The sequence below is a fragment of the Onychostoma macrolepis genome, chromosome 21, assembly GCF_012432095.1.
Source record: "Onychostoma macrolepis isolate SWU-2019 chromosome 21, ASM1243209v1, whole genome shotgun sequence".
Lineage (NCBI taxonomy): Eukaryota > Metazoa > Chordata > Actinopteri > Cypriniformes > Cyprinidae > Onychostoma > Onychostoma macrolepis.
The window spans coordinates 17,159,791-17,179,461 of NC_081175.1; the positions used below are offsets into that span (position 1 = coordinate 17,159,791).

The following is a 19,671-nucleotide window of genomic DNA, read 5'->3' on the forward strand; positions in this document are numbered from 1 at the left end:
TTTACCCAAAAAGACCAGTACACTATTTTCAGCTTTAACTGTCTTTGGTTCCTTTAACTCTCTTTCTCACTCCAGACATACATGACTGCCTACAGGACCGTCACTAATTAGAGCCCTCATCATTACAGGCTGCAGCCCTCTAATAATGCGCAAACCTAGCTTTGAGAACCGCACTAATGAGAACACGCTCTCACATGTACACACTCCACCGCGTGTGCCGTGCTCATCAAAGGCTTCCTGCAGGTTCTTCTCCATAAACTACAAGCATTTTTAGCAGTGTTTCTCACTTCTTTCCCACGAATATGTCATCTGTCTGGTTGCACTGCTCTGTTTTCCTCTTATCTTTAATGAAGCAGATTTACTCTCATTAACACCATGATAAGCATTAAGATTATAGTGAATTAAAAAAAATAAAATAAAATTAATAATAACAGTGTGGATACGGTGTCACGGGTCGTGAAGTGTCAGCAGCTGTTTTCCAAACATGAGAGAAAGTATAGACTGCATTAGCAAAATGGGCTCATTGCTCAATGCTGCATTTTTGAGGCAATTCCTGTACATATTTGATTTTATGGATAAATAAAAAGCCATTTTATTTTTTTATATAGTATAGTAATACTACATAAAAAACAAAAAGGCATTTTTAATTTACCCACAAGTGTTACTTCATAACCAGTGTTGGGAAGGTTTCTTTGGAAATGTAACAGGTTACAGTTTACAAGTTATTCTATTTAAAATGTAATAAGTACAGTGTGTGCAGAATTATCAGGCAAGTTGATATTCTGGTCATATTTTTTTTCCAAGAACATTTTACCAATTCCAAACCACATCAATCTTAATAACTACTATTGCTTTTGTATTTAATAATTTGTATGTGATATATAATTGTCCATGAAGGCTGATAGTCAGAAACTTCTTATTTCAGGTGTGCAGAATTATTAGGCAGGTTTTCCTTTACATATAAAATGAGCCAAAAAAGAGATTGAACTCAAGAATAAAAGTTAAAAAAATGATTTAATGCCCATGAGAAGGATGCAATACTAATGAAATAATAGAATTAGCAAAGTTAAGGCATGACCATTGGGCAGCGAAATGCTCATTGGGTCAGCAAGGTCAGAAAAAACAGGTGGAGAGGAAAAGACACGTTAACTGCAAAAGAATTAAGAATTAAGGTGAAGAATTAGGTGAGAAACCATCAGGAACCATTTAGTCTCCAGAACTGCAACCTTCCTGGAGTCTCCAGAATTACAAGGTGTCAGGTTCTCAGAGACTTTGCTTGGGTAAAAAATTCTTTAAAATGGCCCTCACTTAATAAGAATAACATGCTGAAGTGTTGTGAAATACATGAAGACTGATTTTGTATAGGCTTTATGGACAGATAAGTTGAGAGTGACTCTTGAAGGACCAGCATCACATCCTCTTGTACCACTGTTTGAAGAATTTATCTTCCAGAATCTGGCTGTAAGTTTTAGGAGCTCATTTTTAATCAATCCTGCAAGACAGACTTTTCAGGAAAGGAGATGAACTAAAATGAGCTCCCAAAACTTACAGCCAGATTCTGGAAGATAAATTCTTCAAACAGTGGTACAAGAGGATGTGATGCTGGTCCTTCAAGAGTCACTCTCAACTTATCTGTCCATAAAGCCTATACAAAATCAGTCTTCATGTATTTCACAACACTTCAGCATGTTATTCTTATTAAGTGAGGGCCATTTTAAAGAATTGTTTACCCAAGCAAAGTCTCTGAGAACCTGACACCTTGTAATTCTGGAGACTCCAGGAAGGTTGCAGTTCTGGAGACTAAATGGTTCCTGATGGTTTCTCACCTAATTCTTCACCTTAATTCTTAATTCTTTTGCAGTTAACGTGTCTTTTCCTCTCCACCTGTTTTTTCTGACCGTGCTGACCCAATGAGCATTTCGCTGCCCAATGGTCATGCCTTAACTTTGCTAATTCTATTATTTCATTAGTATTGCATCCTTCTCATGGGCATTTAATAATTTTTTTTAACTTTTATTCTTGAGTTCAATCTCTTTTTTGGCTCATTTTATCTGTAAAGGAAAACCTGCCTAATAATTCTGCACACCTGAAATAAGAAGTTTCTGACTATCAGCCTTCATGGACAATTATATATCACTTACAAATTATTAAATACAAAAGCAATAGTAGTTATTAAGATTGATGTGGTTTGGAATTGGTAAAATGTTCTTGGAAAAAAAATATGACCAGAATGTCAACTTGCCTGATAATTCTGCACACACTGTAGTGTAACCATTTCAATTACTTTATTAAAGTAATGCAACTTATTACATTTCATTACTTTTCTAAATTTTCTAAAGCAGGCAGGGTTAACCTTACAGTAGTACTCAACACTGATTAACTGTCAGACTTTCAAAATCCTTCTTCACTTGAATTAAGATTATAATAATTTCAAAGCACAGGCACCACAAAATGAGACAGTCAGTGAGATTTTTACCTCTTTTTACTTTCAGATCGTTCTGCAGTTAAATAAAGATTTAAAATCGTAAGATATACAGTGCCCTCCAAAACTATTGGAACAGTGAAGACAAAATTGTTCTGTTGGCTGTGGAGTCGAGACATTTGCAAATATGATGAAAAGACAAATATGAGACAAAAGTCTGTGACCCATAGACATCACCAGACTCTTGGTCTCATCCTTTGAAATACTTTCCCCAGCCTTTAATGCAGCCAATTCCAATTGTTGCTTGTTTGGGAAGTTTCTGCCTTTACTCTCCTCTCTAGCTGGTGAAATTCATGTTCAATCGGATTTAAATCTGGAGATTGACTTGGGCAATCTAAGACTTTCCATTTCTTTGCCCTTATAAATTCCTTGACTGAACTGGCAGGGTGTTTTGGGTCATTGTCCTGATGCAATATGAAGCACTTCCCAATGATTCTGGTGGCATTTTCTTGAATATTGGTAGGCAAGATGGTTTTGTACCCTTCCAAATTCATTCTGCTACGGTCATCATACATTAAGTCATCAGTAAAGTTGAGAGGGCCTGCTCCAGAGGCAGCCATGCATGCCCATGCCATGACACCACCTCCACCATGCTTTACAGATGAGGCTGTATGCTTGGGATCATTGCAGTTCCCTTTTTTTCTCCACATTTTTGCTTTCCCATCGGTCCAAAACACAGTTCCAAAACTCTTCTGGCTCACCTTTGTGCTTTTTTGCAAACTCTAATCTTGCCTTTCTATTTTTGGAGCTGGTCAGAGGTTTGTATCTTGCTATGTAGCATCTGTAATTCTGTGTCAAAGTCTCCTGAGGACAGTAGATTGTCAGAGCATCACCCAGCTTTCTGGAAGTTGCTGGTGATTTTACAGACACGTCTTTTAGGGTTCATTTTCACAGCTTTTATGATTTGTCTGGTCATCAACTACTGTTGTTTTCTCAGCCGATCAGGTAGTTGTTGGTTGCTGGTGTCGCTGGTGGTTTCCAAACTCTTGATTTCTTCATGCCCTTTGTTTTTGCTAGAGCTCTAATTAACTTCCTCTTTTCTTTTAGCATCCAAATTGCTTGCTTTTCTCTCAAAGTCAGGTTTGTGGTTTGTGCGTGTCATCATCGAATGCAAGATTCAGAATGCAGAAGTAATGGATATAACTGATACGACACATTACCTGCTTTTAATATCTGAAGAATTAATGCAACAGGACACAGCTGATCACTTAGAAAGACCTGTGAGGCAACTGTTCCAATACTTATGCTCACATCAGATAGAGGGATGAAACTCTAAAAGTGCTGAACTTCTTATCTGGTAAAACATCTGTGTGTTGAATCACCCAATAATAAAATGTGTTGTTTAATAAAAATATGTTTTGTCTCATATTCATCTTTTAATCATATTTATAAATGTCTTGACTCCACAGCCAACAGAGCAATTTTGTCTTTACTGTTCCAATACTTTTGGAGGGCACTGTAGTTTAATAGCTATGACACTATTTTTGAAAACAAATCTTTGCATAGCTATGATAGGAAACACTGGCATCTAACAATGCTTTGGAAAAAACTGTTAATCTTAAAATATAAAGCATATACATAAACCCAAATAGAAAACAAAACAGTTATCAAATAACCATGTGTCCTTCTGTGTCCCACTGGTGTCTCATATTTTAAAGCAGCCAATGCAATTTGGGAAAGACATCAAATCAAATCTTTGGGTGTGTGAAAATATTCAGATATAAACCCCTTTGTAATTGTTAACATTTTCATAAGTAACTGCAATTTTAATTACTCCTTTTTCTCAGTAACTGTGATTAGTTACATTTATTTTGTAATTAAAGTACGTAATTCCGTTCCATGTAAATAGTAACTCCCCAACACTGTTCAAAACATAAGATTAATTACAAATCAAAACAAAATGCGGTTACACTTTATTTTAAGGTGTCTTTGTTACAGTGCAATTATACATTTAAGTACTGAGTGAATAATATTAATTAACTACACGCACTTACTATGTGGTTAGGTTTAGGATTAGGGTTTGGTTTAGGGTTAGTTGCATGTAATTATGCATAATTAATTGTTATTATATGGGTAAGTACATTAAGGACACCTTAAAATAAAGTGTTACCCAAAATGCAAACAAATTCAATTTGAGTAGACATTTTACCTCAGTCCCCCTAAGCAGCCTAAAAAAAAAAATGACGTTTCAGTCATTAAAAAAATGCCCAGAAAAGCTTCAGGATTGTAATGCATGAGATCCTGCAACGTCAGTCAGAATGAATGAATTCGTCTTACGATTCTCCCCGCAGGCCAACGGCAGACGAGTGGCGTGTTCTCTAGGCAGGGGTCACAACCACCACGTTAGTCACGGCCCATTGCTCTCTGGTGGAAATAGCGGATGTGTGCTAGCTGGAGTAAAATCATGTGTCTATATCTCTGCCTGATGGTTAGGGCCGTCTCCCACCTGCTGCTGGCCTGGCCGAGCAAGATAAGTGGACTGACCAGAGCGCTCACTCCATCTGTTCAGTGACATTTGCTGATCTGTGCTGTTCTGCACGCAGTGTGAGTCCTGCTATGAGTCACTGGCATGGCTGGAGTGTTGTGCAAATGATGATCCCAGAGCAGCGCTCTCCTACTCTAAACTCAGATCTATTTAACACCCTCAGGCTTCTGGGTAACTCTTTTTAGCCTGTAGTTATAGTTATAAAGTGAATTATCATTATTTCTAATAATTAGAAATGAACTGCCATGCTTGTAAAAAACCCCTGCAATTATATATTACTCTTCTGTGTGTGTGTACATATTTATAATAGTCATGTCCTCTTGAACATTCCAGCTGCAATTGCATAATGTTTATTTTAGAATGACAATTATTATTATCATTAGTTATAAACATTATTAATAATAATATATTTGAATTAATTTGCCACATGCTTGCAAAAATACAGATGCAATTGTATATTATTTATAATAGTCATGTGCTTCAAACAGCTGCAACTGCATGTTTATTATAAAATAACAACAATGACAAAATAATAATATGCTCGGCTTTGGCTCCAAGATATTCTATAATATTAAACACCAAATATTAAATAAAATTCTTACTTCTGCATAAGTCACGGATAAGAATTTTATGTCTAATGTCTTCTGTAGAGCTTCTTATAGTTGAATTGAACTTGTTTCATAATTAACTTTACACTGTTATTGAACCAAATCTGAATAAACACTGAACTTACTTGAGCTGAATAATGACACACTTGCCTTTTCAGAGCTGCTTTAAAGCAGTTTGAATTTGTATTATATTTGAAACCCTTTGCATCAATGATCCTGTTATTTCCCATTTTATTACTGTGAAGCTGCTTTGAATTAATCTGTATTGTTTAAAGAGTTATATAAAAAGTCAACCTGAGTTTTTTTTTTTTTCTCCATAGCTATGACGTACGTGAACGACTCTGGAAAACGTTTATATTCTGAAACATATTCTCACAAATACAAGAACACCCATGAATAAGATGGGGAAGGCTCACATAAAGAGATTAGTCTGAATAAGACTTTATCGGGGACATGAGCCATACGGAGAATATTGTTGTGCATGTAAATGTCGGTGACGGTACGAACCGTGTGGAAGTCTTAGACAGATTTAATATTTGGCAAGGAAGCCTTTGAATCCCTGCCTGGAAGCCAGGCTTACACAGCGCTCAGAAAGGGATGAGAGCCAAGATTTAATTCAACATGTCCCCCTTTCTTTCCTTCTGGGTTTCCTTGCCTCGCCTCTGGGGTGGGATGATATCTCACACACTGCTTCAATGCTTTTGTAGAAACGCAATTCTCAGGATGACGGTACAGCTTGATTTTTTCATTTGAAAGAGAGAAGTGCTCTTGTTTCTACGTTGAAAGCAATGGCTCAGAAGGCCACAGAACGATTTTTCATTACCTGCCAGGTGCAGCGGAGTCGAGTTGCGTCCCTGTGTGTCTCTGCAGTTGATGTTCTCCAAGCTGCACAGTTTCTGGACCCGGGCCAGGCAGCCTTTTTTGGCGGCATCCAAAAGCGCAGCATCTCCTCTCAGCAAGTCCTGGATATCTGTGTCTCCCTCCTTCACCATGTCCAATGGAGTGTTTCCGTCCCGATTCTTCTTGGTGGGGTCTGCTCCATGCTGAAAGAGATAAGGACATTGAGTGCAGATCCACAGAGAAGCCTGAAGGCTGACTTAGCACAGTTTAAAAACCACATCTAAGATCTCTCTGAGGATTTATTCATTACATGATCAGTGCTAAATCATTTTTTGAGTTTTCATATATACATATATATATATATATATATATATATATATATATATATATATGTGTGTGTGTGTGTGTGTTTGTGTGTGTGTGTATGTATGTATATATATATTTATATACACACACATATACATACATACATACATGTTTGTGCTGTCAATCGATTTAAAAAAAATTTAATCGTGATTAATCCCACCAATATACTTTTATATTGCAATAATTTCACATTCAATCTTCAAAATAATGGACAAAAAACATTTTTAATATTTGTTTAATGGCATCTTTTTCATGACTGGATGCTAGTATCACTGATACCAAGTAATACTGATTTCCCTAATATTTAACCATTGACTATAGCCATTAAACATTACATTATAATTAAGAGCTATCAATTTTAACATTTATTAGACTTTAAAAATAACTTCTAATTTAAGTGAACTTACAACAATCTTCACATAAACCCATACATTTTATATTCAGTTAGGCTACCTGTGCCCCTCAGCAGAAATATACAGAAATTGAATAAATTTCAAACAATCAAACAATAAATTCTAAACCAAATACAGATAAATACTTACAGCTATATAAAAGTAATCGATTTCCTCTTTTTCTTTTATTCTTGATGAACAGACATCACAGCAGCTGGTTATTAGGTTGTTTTTAGCTGCTATTTCTTGTCGCTGCTGAACGATCTGACATGCATTGTATTTTCTCTCAACTCTCATCACCTTTTCTGACCCATTTCAGTCTCTTCTAATGAGCTGACGAGTGGAATCGGGTGTGTTATATGAGGGAGACAGTGGTGTTGGGCTGCTCCAGGACAGTTTTGAAAACCATTTCAGAGACATGTTCTTAATGTAACTCATATATAACATATTACATGCACGCACAGTTTTAAGGCAGCTTTAATCGCCTTTTTGGTAACTTCATGCCTTAACTGACCACAACATTGCATGCACGTAGTTTATTTCACGCTTTGTTATGAACTGAAACAGGCTACAGGGCGCGCCGGTTTCCGCGCTCGTTTGACTCGCGCCTGACGCTGAAGTGAAGCTGGAGCGCGTGTCTGAAACGTCTCCGGATTGATGTGATCGTAAAGACATTCTGCGACTGAATAAATATATATATATATATATATAGATAGATAGATATAGATAGATAGATATATATATATATATATAGATATATATATATAGATAGATAGATAGATAGATAGATAGATAGATAGATAGATAGATATATATATATATATATATATATATATATATATATATATATATAGATAGATAGATAGATAGATAGATAGATAGATAATTCATACCCTTGGTAAATATGATCAAAGGTGGCTGTGAAAATAAGTCTGCATTGTTTATCCATTTGATCTTTCATTTAAAAATTTTAAAAAGTCTAACCTTTAATTGAAGTAAAAAAAAAAAATAAAAAAAAAAGTCAAAGTGGGGGAAAATCACATTGGGAAATGAATATTTTTCTCTAGTACACAATGGCCTAATGCACAGTGAGAATGAGAGTTTGAGTGGCCAAAGACTCTCCAAGGATCACAGCTGGAGAATTGCAGAGATTAGTTGAATCTTGGGGACAGAAATCCTCAAGATGGTTTTGGTGAACACAGGGATAAAAAAAAAAAGTACCCCATGTGTACAATGAAATATACTACTGTATTTTTGATGTTGTGGGCCTATTTTTCTGCAGGAGGTCCTGAACATCTTGTTTAGACACATGGCATCATGGATTCAATTAAATACCAACATATAAAAAATGTAAAACTGACTGTCCATGCTAGAAATCTTATAACGGGCTGTGGTTGGATCTTCCAACAGGACAATGATCCACAAACAAACATCAAAACCAAAACAGAGCACAAAACCAAGCTTCTGCTATGGCCATTCCAGTCCTCTGAACTGAACCCTATAGAAAATGAGTGAGGTGAACTGAAGAGAAGCACCACCAACATGGAGCTGTGAATCTGAAGGGTCTGGAGTGATTCTGGATGAAGGAATGGTCTCTGATCTCTTGTCAGATGTTCTCCAAACTTATCAGGCATTATAGCTGATTCAAAGCTGTTATCTTGGCAAAAGGAGGTTGCAAAAAGTATTGAATAAATGGGTATGATTAATTGTGGCCAATGTGTATTTTTGATAATGAGATTTCTCTCCCATTTTAAATTCCTATGCTCCAATGAAAGGTTAGATTTTTGTACTTTTTTAAAATAAAAGATCAAAAGGATTAATGATACAGATTTATTTTCACAGCCGCCTTTGGTCATATTTACCATGGGTATGAATAATTTTGAGCACAACTGTAGATAGATAGATAGATATAGATATAATGTCTGCATATATGTAAATATGTATGTGTATATATGTATGTGTATGTGCATATGTATGTATGTATGTATGTATATACATTAGACAGACAGACAGATAGATAAAATATGTTAAAAATGTGATATGTGGTATAATAAAAATAAATGTTTTGTAAATATTGTAAAATTATATATAAAATGTATCTGTTGGTATAAATATATAAATATTAATAGTTTATGCATATTTATGTTTGCATTTAATAAACAAATATAAATAGTCACATTTATTTCATATTTTATTGCTTTAATGTTTTAATACAATTTAAATGTCACAAAAATGGGCTTTTTTGAAAAATGATTTTAAGAATGTTTACTTCTAAGAACACTCTTTTGATCAAATTGCATCTTTAGGCCACAAGTACTAAATCTAATATTTACGGTCCATTAATATTTCAGTTCCCTGTGCAGCAATAGATCAAAGAGAATTGATTTCAATACCCAGCAAATGAATTACTCCTAACTGGATTGATTTCGAATCAGAATCAAATCTAAGACTTTCTGAATATATTTGAATCAGAAAATTGTTGCCTTCAAAATCAGTTACAGCTTTAGATTCAGTGGATGAGAAAAGTACATTTCTTTTCTGTAGTTTCTACCAAAGCCAACCTCAGCAGTTCCACTTCAGGAAACAAAGTGACATGTTTGTTTGAAGTCTAATGTGCATATTCCTTACAGCTCTGAAGCTGAACCTCTCTGTGACAGTAACCTGAGGTACGATGAAAGCAGACAGCATTAAAACCCACGTCTGCTCAACAGCAATAAACCTGAAGCCCCTGCAGCAGGTTCACACTGCATTTAAAAACTTTACAGAGTGATAAAAACCATTAACAACTCCAGGCTGTCAGACGTCTAGAAAGAGATATCTCTTGAATTAACAAGTATGCCGAGTGACGTGAGGAGGTCAGTGTTGAGCCAGAAGGAGTAGTGATGACAGTACCTTCAGAAGCAGTTTGCAGATCTCGTATTTGCCCTTGGCTGCCGCCTCATGCAGCGGAGTGAACTTCCACAGGTCGGCCACATTGACGGACGCTCCGTGTCTGACCAGAAGCTCTGCCACTTCGTAATGGCCGTACGAGCAGGCGTTATGCAGCGGCACCAAACCTCTGCCAACAGACAGGGAATTCAAGATAAATAGTGACAAGAAGATTAAAGTTTATCTCCTGGTGCTGCTAACTCATGCGCTGACTGTTAATGAGGTTCACTCCACAACGGAGGGAGAGTTTCTGAGCAAGAACAGCAAGAAATCTCACCCTTTGTCTTTGGCATGGACATCGGCACCGTGGTGCAGGAGATACTCGACCACAGCCACGCGATTGTAGCCGGCGGCAAAGTGGAGCGGAGTGGAGTGACGACCCTCCAGGTCTCGACAGTTCACATTCTGAGGGGAGCAAAGTTGCTGTGCAAGACAAAACCAAACAACATTAAACCAAATGCTTGATTTCATACAGCAAATACATCACTTTATTCTAGTGATGAGTGTTTAAATACATCCAAGAATTAATTTCATTTGATCTGCTTTTATAGGGTAGCAGGCCAGAATTGTGGCAAGCGTCAGTAGAGATTCTGATTAATTGCCTGACAAAAGTCTAATTGGTGCTCTGATCTAATTACTTTACGCATAATGAGGCTTTCAGATAATGAGGATCTGATCGCATCAAAGGCATCCATCCATTCAGACATTTTTATCATCGGTTTCTAAATCACTTCAGGCTTATATTACCAGTCAAAAAGTTTGAGGTTATAAAGCTTTTGATCGAAAGACTTATGCTTAAATTATTCACAGCACTTTTGTAGACTTGACTAACACATCATATTTACATTAATCATCATTTATAACACTCATTTTAATTTATTATTAATTTAAATTTCTGTTACATTTAGGAACAGCTTATTAGTAGTGACAGAGTACAGTTCAAAAAGATTTTTTATGTTTTTGAAAGAAGTCTCTTATGCTCACCAAGACTGCAATTATTATATACAGTAAAAAAAAAAAAAAAGTGATATTGTGAAATATTATTACAATTTAAAATAACCGTTTCTATTTTAAGCGTTTTATATTTTAAAATGTAATTTATTCCTGTGATAAAGCTAAATGTTCAGCAGCCATTATTCCAGACTTCAGTGTCACATGATCCTTCAGAAATCATTCTAATATGCTGATTTGGTGTTCATTGGTGTTGCTGCTGATATTTCTGTTTATAAAATTGATACTTTTCAGGATTTGTTGACAAATAGAAAAAGAACAGTATTTATTAGAGATAAAAATCTTTTGTAACATTTTCTTTACTGTGGCTTATGAACAATTGGGAGTGCCCTTGTGCACTGAAAAAAATAATTCAGCAAGTATAATAAATGTTCTCTCTCTCAAAGAAAAAAGATAAATTACTGACCACAAGTGTTTGAATGATAGTGTATATGTGACCCTGGATCACAAAACCAGTCTGAAGTCGCTGGGGGATATTTGTAGCAATAGCCAAGAATACATTGTATGGGTCAAAATTATTGATATTTCTTTTATGCCAAAAATCATTAGGATATTAAGTAAAGATGATGTTCCATGAAGATATTTTGTAAATTTCCTACTGTAAATATATAAAAATTTCATTTTTGACTGGTAATATGTATTGCTAAGAACTTCCTTTGATCAACTTTAAAGGCAATTTTCTCAATATTTTGATGTTTTTGCACCCTCGGATTCCAGGTTTATAAAAAAAAAAAAGTTGCATCTCGGCCAAATATTGTCGAATCCTATCAAACCACACATCAATGGAAAGCTTATTGAAAAATTTACCCTCATGACTGGTTTTGTGGTCCAGGGTCACATACAGTATAAAAATAAAAAAAATTCCAAACTTTAGACTGAAGTGTATGTAACAGGATCCTGCGGTTTTTTGGCATGCTGGCTCAGCGTTTCTCTCTTACACACACACACACACACACACGAAGGTGAGGTCTTCTTAAATCTAGCTTGTTCAAGGTCATGAGTATGGAACAAAACACATTTAAGAACTGCAAGCTGTGTCCTTGAAAAGTTTCATTGTCTGGGATAAAGAAACTAAACTCATTCAGGGTATTTTTGTTCCAGACAAAAGCATATAAAAAAAATTCAATATCCATAACCGCAGATATATTTTCATCTCTATGTAACCTGGAGCTGCTTTGTAGCACTACGCTAATGAAAACAGTTGTAAAGGTTATTACAAGCATCTCAGTCTCTCAAATGAGTTAAGGTTTCTAACAAAAAAAAATAAAATAAAAAAATAGCGCCCCAAATGTCTCTTTCTAGAGAGAACAGTTTCATGTTATATCTTGGCTCCACCAGATCACCACAGATTTTGTTTAACCCTTGGTTGACTGGTGGACAACTACTTGATTAGTTTGAAACCAAATTAAGGCGCCTCTCACCTTCACAGTGTCCAAGTCTCCTGCTTTTGCTGCTTCTAAGAGTCTATAATCCACGTCTGAATTCCTCACTGGAATGTTTTCTAACAGACACAAGCATAAATTAACGTGAATTTACATAATTGTTAATGCATAACATCAAAGCCCAAATAAACAATCCCAAACCCCAGATTCACTCTGTACCGTTTAGGATCTGCTGTACAGCTTCATTGCCCATCTGTGCGGCTGTGAAGCCCTGCAGGGAGACGATGGCGGGGTCGGCTCCATAACTCAACAGTAGCCTGCATGTCTGCAAGTGTCCCGCCAGAGCTGCCCGGTGCAACGCCGTCTGACCTAGCGTGTCAACAGCATTCATCTATAAACAAACACAAAAAAATGATGGAAAGGAAGTGAGCAGACTGAAATCTCCTCCTCCTCACTGATCAGTGAAGAGCACATCTGAACGCAGCCCACAGAGCAAGACTGAGCTGTAAGCAAACTTGGCCTCTTTTGAAATGAACACAAATATGAATTAATCAGACAAGCCCCTGGGAAACTTCCACGCTCCTTCAAAGACTATCAACACTGCACAGCGAAGAAAGAAAGGGACCTACTGCGTAAATGTGTGATTGTGGTTTAGCATATGGCGCGATTACAGTTCATTATTCTGTCTCAAACTTGTTACTTTTTCCAAAAAAAAAAAAAAAAAATCTAACTCTCAGCAAAATCATGCTTTACTGGAAGTGAAAACTGCACATGACGCAGTTCTCCACGTCAAACACACAATGGCTTTGTTCACACTACAACCAATTTTGATTTGTTTTAAAATAAATGTGTGACTGATAATAATGCATGACCATTTATTTTGAGAAAAACTGAAAATGAAATCTCATCGGTGAAAGGATGCTTAGAGAGTATGCTGAATGTTAAAAATGTTCTTTGCAAGTAAGTTATGCTTGCAGGATTTCACATAGCCTTGCATTTTGTCTTCTCCATCTAGGGGTTCACATTCTGGTTTTTGCTCATATTTTCAGCCAAAATTGTCAGCATTTTATTGCATTTTTGGATGAAAATGTTCTATGGTCTAAATGTTTCCACATCTGTACAACATACTGTATACACATTTATGATTACATGCATACAGAGTTGCAAATGATGAAAAAACTATTAAATCCAATATGACTGACTGAAATACAAAAATCTGATTCTGAATTTAAATTTGAAACTACATACACTACTGTTCAAATGTATGGAGTTAGTAAGATTTGGGCAAAGATGCAAGAAATTGATCAAAAGTGACAGTGAAGACAATCATGATGTTACAAAAATACTTCTATTTAAATTAATGCTGTTTTTATTCTTTTTATTCAAAGAATCCTGAAAAAAATGCATCAAGGTTTCCACAAAAATATTAAGCAGAACAACTGTTTTCAACATTTCAACAGAAAATAATCAGAAGTGTTTCTTGAGCAGCAAATCAGCATATTAGAATGATTTCCGAAAAAGATCATGTGACAACGTGAGATCATGAAGACTGGAGTAATGACTGCTGAAAATCCAGCTTCGCATCACAGAAATAAATGACATTAAAATAGAAAAGCTTTATTTTAAATTGCAATAATATTTCAGAATATTACTATTTTTTACTGTATTTTTGAGCAAATAAATGCAGCCTTATTAAGCATGAGACATTCTTTCAGAAACATTTCAATATTTTACTGACCTCAAACTTTTGCCAAAAACTCAAAACTGCTAAACAGATTCCAGTCGTACAGTCTATACCAAAAACATATTTTAAACAAAGCTACACATATCAGTCTAGATCTTCAGCTAATAAGCAGCTCCCACCGTCAGCTGATTTTCTCAGTAACTGTGTTTACTTTAGACAGCTTTATTCTTCATGCTTCCTGCTCTTCTTATTAACACAATGCTTCTGCACCATCTGTTTACTGGTTCACACGTGGTCTGTAAACACACACTAGCTACAATAGCCTCTTGTCTTTGAACCTCCAGCCTGACTAATTATCCAGTCCATTAATGTCACTTAAGTCTGGCCACTGAAGTTTGGCAGCGAGCTGGGTCGCAACACCAGTTAACGATCGGATGCGTTTCCGAGGGGTCGTACTGCAACAGATGGACGCTGGCTGATGATTGAATGATGGAATTCGGGTTACGGCGGATCAGTCTCCGTTTATTTATCATGCAGAAGAGCTGGGATGCGAGCACAAGGGAGGTCGGCTTTGAAAATCAAGCTGCTCCAGGCAGCATAAAAAAGCCACACGGCATCAATGAAGAGGACCTCTGGATAATACAACCTTGTGTGAAAGTAGGACACGCAAGTTTGATGAACGGGGAGGCCCTTTAGATATACTCTCGGCTCGAACAAAGACGGCAGACTGTGGATGAGATTATTTACAGGAGTATCGGCTCCCCTGGTCTCTCCGCTGAAGAATAGCTGATCAGCCCTGATGCTCTCAGCCAAGGCGGTAGCTGAATGCCTGATCAGTTAGTCGATGCTTATCTGATTTGGCTCTCTGAAAGAGCTCCATTGATTTGGAAGTCTTTTACCCCTCTCTGCTCTGGAGAGGTAATGACATGACTGATGTAGCTCGTAAACGTCCTCCAGTTTCTCTGACACAGTCCAGCTGTGAGACCAAGGCAGCAGGCTGTTTACCAATTCACTTTCACTAGAAATTTTGACACTTCCTTTAAATGTGTAAGATTTCTCTTTTAAAAAGTATTACAGAAACCGAACTGGCTCACCATCGAAAGCTTTAAAAAAAAAAAAAAAAAAAAAGAGGATAAATACAAATAAATACAGTAAAAATAAAAGAAAAAAAAAATTAAATACAAATACAGTAAAAAAAATACATATTATATATGTATACTATATATATTATAGAGTGAAATATTATTGTTATTATTTTAAAAATTCTTCCTGTGATGGCAAAGCTGAATTTTCTGCCATTACTCAGTCTTCAGTGTCACATGATGGTACAGAATATTTAGAATACATTTAAACTCCTCAGCAGTCTGTTGTGAAATGAGGTCATTTCAGAGTACATCAGAAAAACAAATAAGAATCAAAATAGTTTTAGGCAATACAATTCTCAAAAGAGCTTAGAACCTTTTCATGTTTTCAAATTTATTTCATCTAGCAAACTGTGCTGTCTTTATTATCTCTTCTAAACCAATAGTTTGGATTTAGTTTGTCTGTGAGGGATGTCAAACGTGCCAGGACTGTGGAAAAAAATGTAGAAGGCAACTTTTCTCTACACATACCAAAGCGCCAAATTATTAATTATGTGAAACAATAAATCAGGCAATTTAAGTTTTCATTCCTGTGAATATCTGACAAAAAAAAACAAAACAACAAAAATAAAAACGAATCTATTGCCAGGTTTGCTCTGATGTTTTGCATAATTTATGCATTTTTTTTATGTAGTTCCATCTGCATTTGTGGAAGAATGCAAATGTTAAAGAAGAAAATAACAGAACAAACTTCCTAAAATTCAAGTGATTTCAATATTTTTAAATCAATAAAACAAATTTGACAAAAAAAAATGTTCTGAATCAGAATAAGTTCATAATTCCCAACTCTAGTGATCAGATTTCCAGTAAGAGACCAATCTGCTAAAGTATCTTTGTAAATGGAGTGATGAATGTTTGACAGCTAATTGGGAAGATGTTAGCATATAAACGCTTCCATACTGATGATGAGCTCTTCCATCTCAAAGCCAATTATCTTAACCACTGATAAGCAGGCAAATTACTCTGACAAAAAAAAATAAAAAAAGAAGTGCAGTGTTGGCAAAGCTCATTCTTCATTCTTTCCCTCTTATAGCAGGAACGTGATGACTCAACAGCACACAACAGTAGATGTGACAGAAATGCTGCTCCACTGAACTGATTTTTCTCAGCTCAGGTGAAAACAGACAAAAAAAAGATGCTGTGGTTCTGTAGAGGGGCCATTTTCTACACTTGTAGTGTTTTATTGTTTTCCCCAGTAGACCACTTATAATGTCAGTCAAAGGTGCTTGCACCAAAACCAATCATAATCTATTTTTAAATAGCCAATTACCTCCCTCTCTTTGACCTGAGCTGTTGTTAAATGGCAAGATAAAACATTTTCAAAAATCTCTTCTTTCTTCCCAGAATACAGGTTTCCAATGGGTACAATAACGATGCCAATTTTTCAGTACACTATTCCTTTAAGGTAGACTATACTGTGAGAGCTGAAGAGTGAAGCGAGGTGTCAGATGTGTAAATGTGTGTGTATCGTAGCTCTGTAGGCACTCGAGAGCACATGCAGGTATGTACCTTCGCCCCGTGTTTCTGCAAAACCTCCATGATGTCATTGTGTGCCCGTTCTGCTGCCACATGGAGAGGCGTCATGAAGCTGCACAGGGAATAAGGAGAAGATAACAAAAGATAATGAGAAAGAAAGACAGACCTTAGCATCAGTCTTAAGGGGATAAACATTTGCCATGATGATAGGCACGTTCACTCACTCTTTGTTCTTCTCATTGACGTTGGCTCCTTTCCGTAGCAGCAGTTCGGTGACCTGTTTTCGTTTTGGGTGAGGTGAAGTGACAGCACAGTGCTGAAACACAGGACAGAGGCTTTGTAAGTGTCACAGTTCACTGCTAATTCGGTCTTTTTGGTAGCACCAATCACTGCATGGAACAGAGCAGCGTGGACATCCTGTCTAAATATCTGTTGTGTTTTAAGGAAGAAAAAATGAAATCATACAGGTATGGAATGATATGAATGTGTATAAATGATGACAGGAATTTTATTTTTGCACTATCCCTTTAACATCTGCTTTCAACCTGATGTCTCAGCTGGTGAGCTTTGAAGTGAATCAGCAGGGGCTCACCAGTGCCGTTTCATGCGTCTGTGGGTGCTTGAAGTTGATGATCTCTAAAGCCAGGGTCTTCTTCACCTTGGTCATGTCTGCTTCCCGTGCAGCCTGAAGAAGAGAGTGGCCCTTAAACTCGTCTGCACCGGAGGAAAAAAAAAGAATATTTAGAGAGGTGATGCAAGACGCTCTGACAGAAGCCGTTTGGTAGACATAATTCATCAAGACAAAGCGTGAAAAAAATAATTGAAGCTTCACAGCTACAATGCAATCTGGATTTGCGGCAGCAAAAATTGGAGTTAGGATATCTAAAATGTATGACTGAATCTCCTGACCTGATCGAATGAATTTTGCGCATTCAATTTGTTATGCTTCTGCTCATAAGAACAGCAAAGAGAGAACATTATTCCATCTACATGAGAGCTGTTTTACTGAATGAGGATGGCTGGGATTCGGCCAAAGGTAATCCTTGTCGTGCTGATATTTAACAAAACATTGCAATTACAACAATTAGATGATCATCTGCCAACAGTTCATCTGTAAAAACACTGTTAAATGCAATCTTTAGCGAATCTTAAAATGAATATACATTTTCATACTGCACATTATAATGTCAAAATGCTTAACTTGAAGCATTTAAAATTGTTAAAAGAATTCATTTGTTAAAACAAATCAATTTATTTTGTAATGTGCTGATTTTTTTACACAAATCGATTTACAAAATATTATCAGCCACAGCATGAAAATAATTCATTTTTCAATCATAAGTTTAATATTGCTTTTGAAACGAGTAAATTAATATTGAGTAGTTTCATACAGATATGTAAAATTGTTTTAAAAGAAGTCAAAGCACCAAGCTTTGCATATCGCCAAACAAACGCAACAGGAGTACAGAAGATAATATTTAACTGGTGTATTAAATATTAGCACTCTTGGATCACAGCTTGAGCAATTACTAAAGGACAGAGAACTGAGAACTAAATATTGTACTTTATTAATTTCTATAGTATATTATCTATTTAGATAGTATATTATTAGAATTGTTTTATATTTTCATTTATTTATATCATATTTTTAATTTACCAGACACCATCAAAAAATTGAATAATATTACAACAAGAGTTTGCATTCTAAAATATTCGCAGCACAGGCTCAAACACAAATTGTACATAAAGGAAAATCTTTACACAGCAAATTGTGTAAAGTTTCAGTCAAAACCACATCACTCCATGCCACACTGGGAGAAGCCAGATGGAGAATTCACAGGCAAAATATATAACGACTTCGCCTGCCAACCTCATCAGCAGACTGGAGCTCAGCCTCCACTGCGTTTGAATAATGCAGAACGAGAATATTGTATGTTTAAAGGCTTGTCTTTCTCTAAACCTTGATGTGTCTGTCTCGGTGCCAGTGAGAATGTGGCAGGAACAATCAGAGCCAAGTCGCGTCTAGCTCACTTACACTTGCAAGGTGAACAAGCAGGATGAGTTTTGTGGGCTTTGATGCCACTTGTGCTGAGAAATGGTGAAAGATATATGCACAATATATGCTATAAAAACTCACATGTGAGCCTCTCTTTGAGTTCTGGGGTCGGGGCCATGTCCACCGCGCTCTTCCCATGGCAGTTGACCAGCGTGGGATCGGCTCCGTGACTCAGCAGCAGGGAACACACTTCCACGCGATTCTTGGAGGCAGCCTCGTGCAAAGGGGTGAACTGCCAGAGGTCCATGGCATTAACGCACGCCCCATGCTACAAAAAAAAAACATTCAGGGTGAGATCACACAGAAAGGATGGCGCCAACTCTGACGGCTCAGATTCATTTTCAAATACATTGAGAACATTATGCGTTTCCGCTTGAGCAGTTAGAGCAGTTTTAGCATAGATTAAGAATTCCTATCTATTAGGGAGTCTGCTATGCCCCAGAAGAAGAGTTAATAGCACTGAGGGAAAAGAATATCGAACACATTTTTAGAAAATGGCAGTTTTCCCAAAATGGAGACATCAACTTGCACTCAGAGGCAAGGGGTAAACAGTACAAAACGATTAAAGGGATAGATTTTCTAAAAATGCTGTTTTCTTTACTCTTTCGATTTCCTATCTACCATCAAATGCTAAATAAAATATTAGACAAGAAGTTCATGCCCATTTAAAACACGAAAACCAGTGACATCTGATGTGACATGTTTTGACTGGCCATGTTGGAATATGAGGTAAACAAGAATTGAGAGGATTTTCAGTGAAATTTCAGTCTTTTCCTTACAAAGATCTAACGGATGGCTTCAAAGGACTTGAAGCTGGAC

The 19,671-nt window shown here is 36.5% G+C and overlaps 1 protein-coding gene across 7 annotated transcripts in view; it reads right to left on the reverse strand.

The window, feature by feature from the left end:
- Nucleotides 1-19,671, reverse strand: part of tnksa (tankyrase, TRF1-interacting ankyrin-related ADP-ribose polymerase a) — a 105,328-nt gene that overhangs the window by 16,598 nt on the left and 69,059 nt on the right. For all 7 annotated transcript variants that reach the window (XM_058757513.1, XM_058757511.1, XM_058757512.1 and 4 more), the window contains 9 exons: nucleotides 18,934-19,120; nucleotides 17,389-17,510; nucleotides 17,021-17,112; nucleotides 16,830-16,908; nucleotides 12,714-12,885; nucleotides 12,534-12,613; nucleotides 10,379-10,524; nucleotides 10,066-10,231; nucleotides 6,399-6,618 (listed from right to left, as the gene is read on the reverse strand). In XM_058757513.1, the coding sequence (XP_058613496.1) occupies nucleotides 6,399-6,618; nucleotides 10,066-10,231; nucleotides 10,379-10,524; nucleotides 12,534-12,613; nucleotides 12,714-12,885; nucleotides 16,830-16,908; nucleotides 17,021-17,112; nucleotides 17,389-17,510; nucleotides 18,934-19,120 (1,264 nt within the window). The remainder of the gene's footprint in view (nucleotides 1-6,398; nucleotides 6,619-10,065; nucleotides 10,232-10,378; nucleotides 10,525-12,533; nucleotides 12,614-12,713; nucleotides 12,886-16,829; nucleotides 16,909-17,020; nucleotides 17,113-17,388; nucleotides 17,511-18,933; nucleotides 19,121-19,671) is intronic.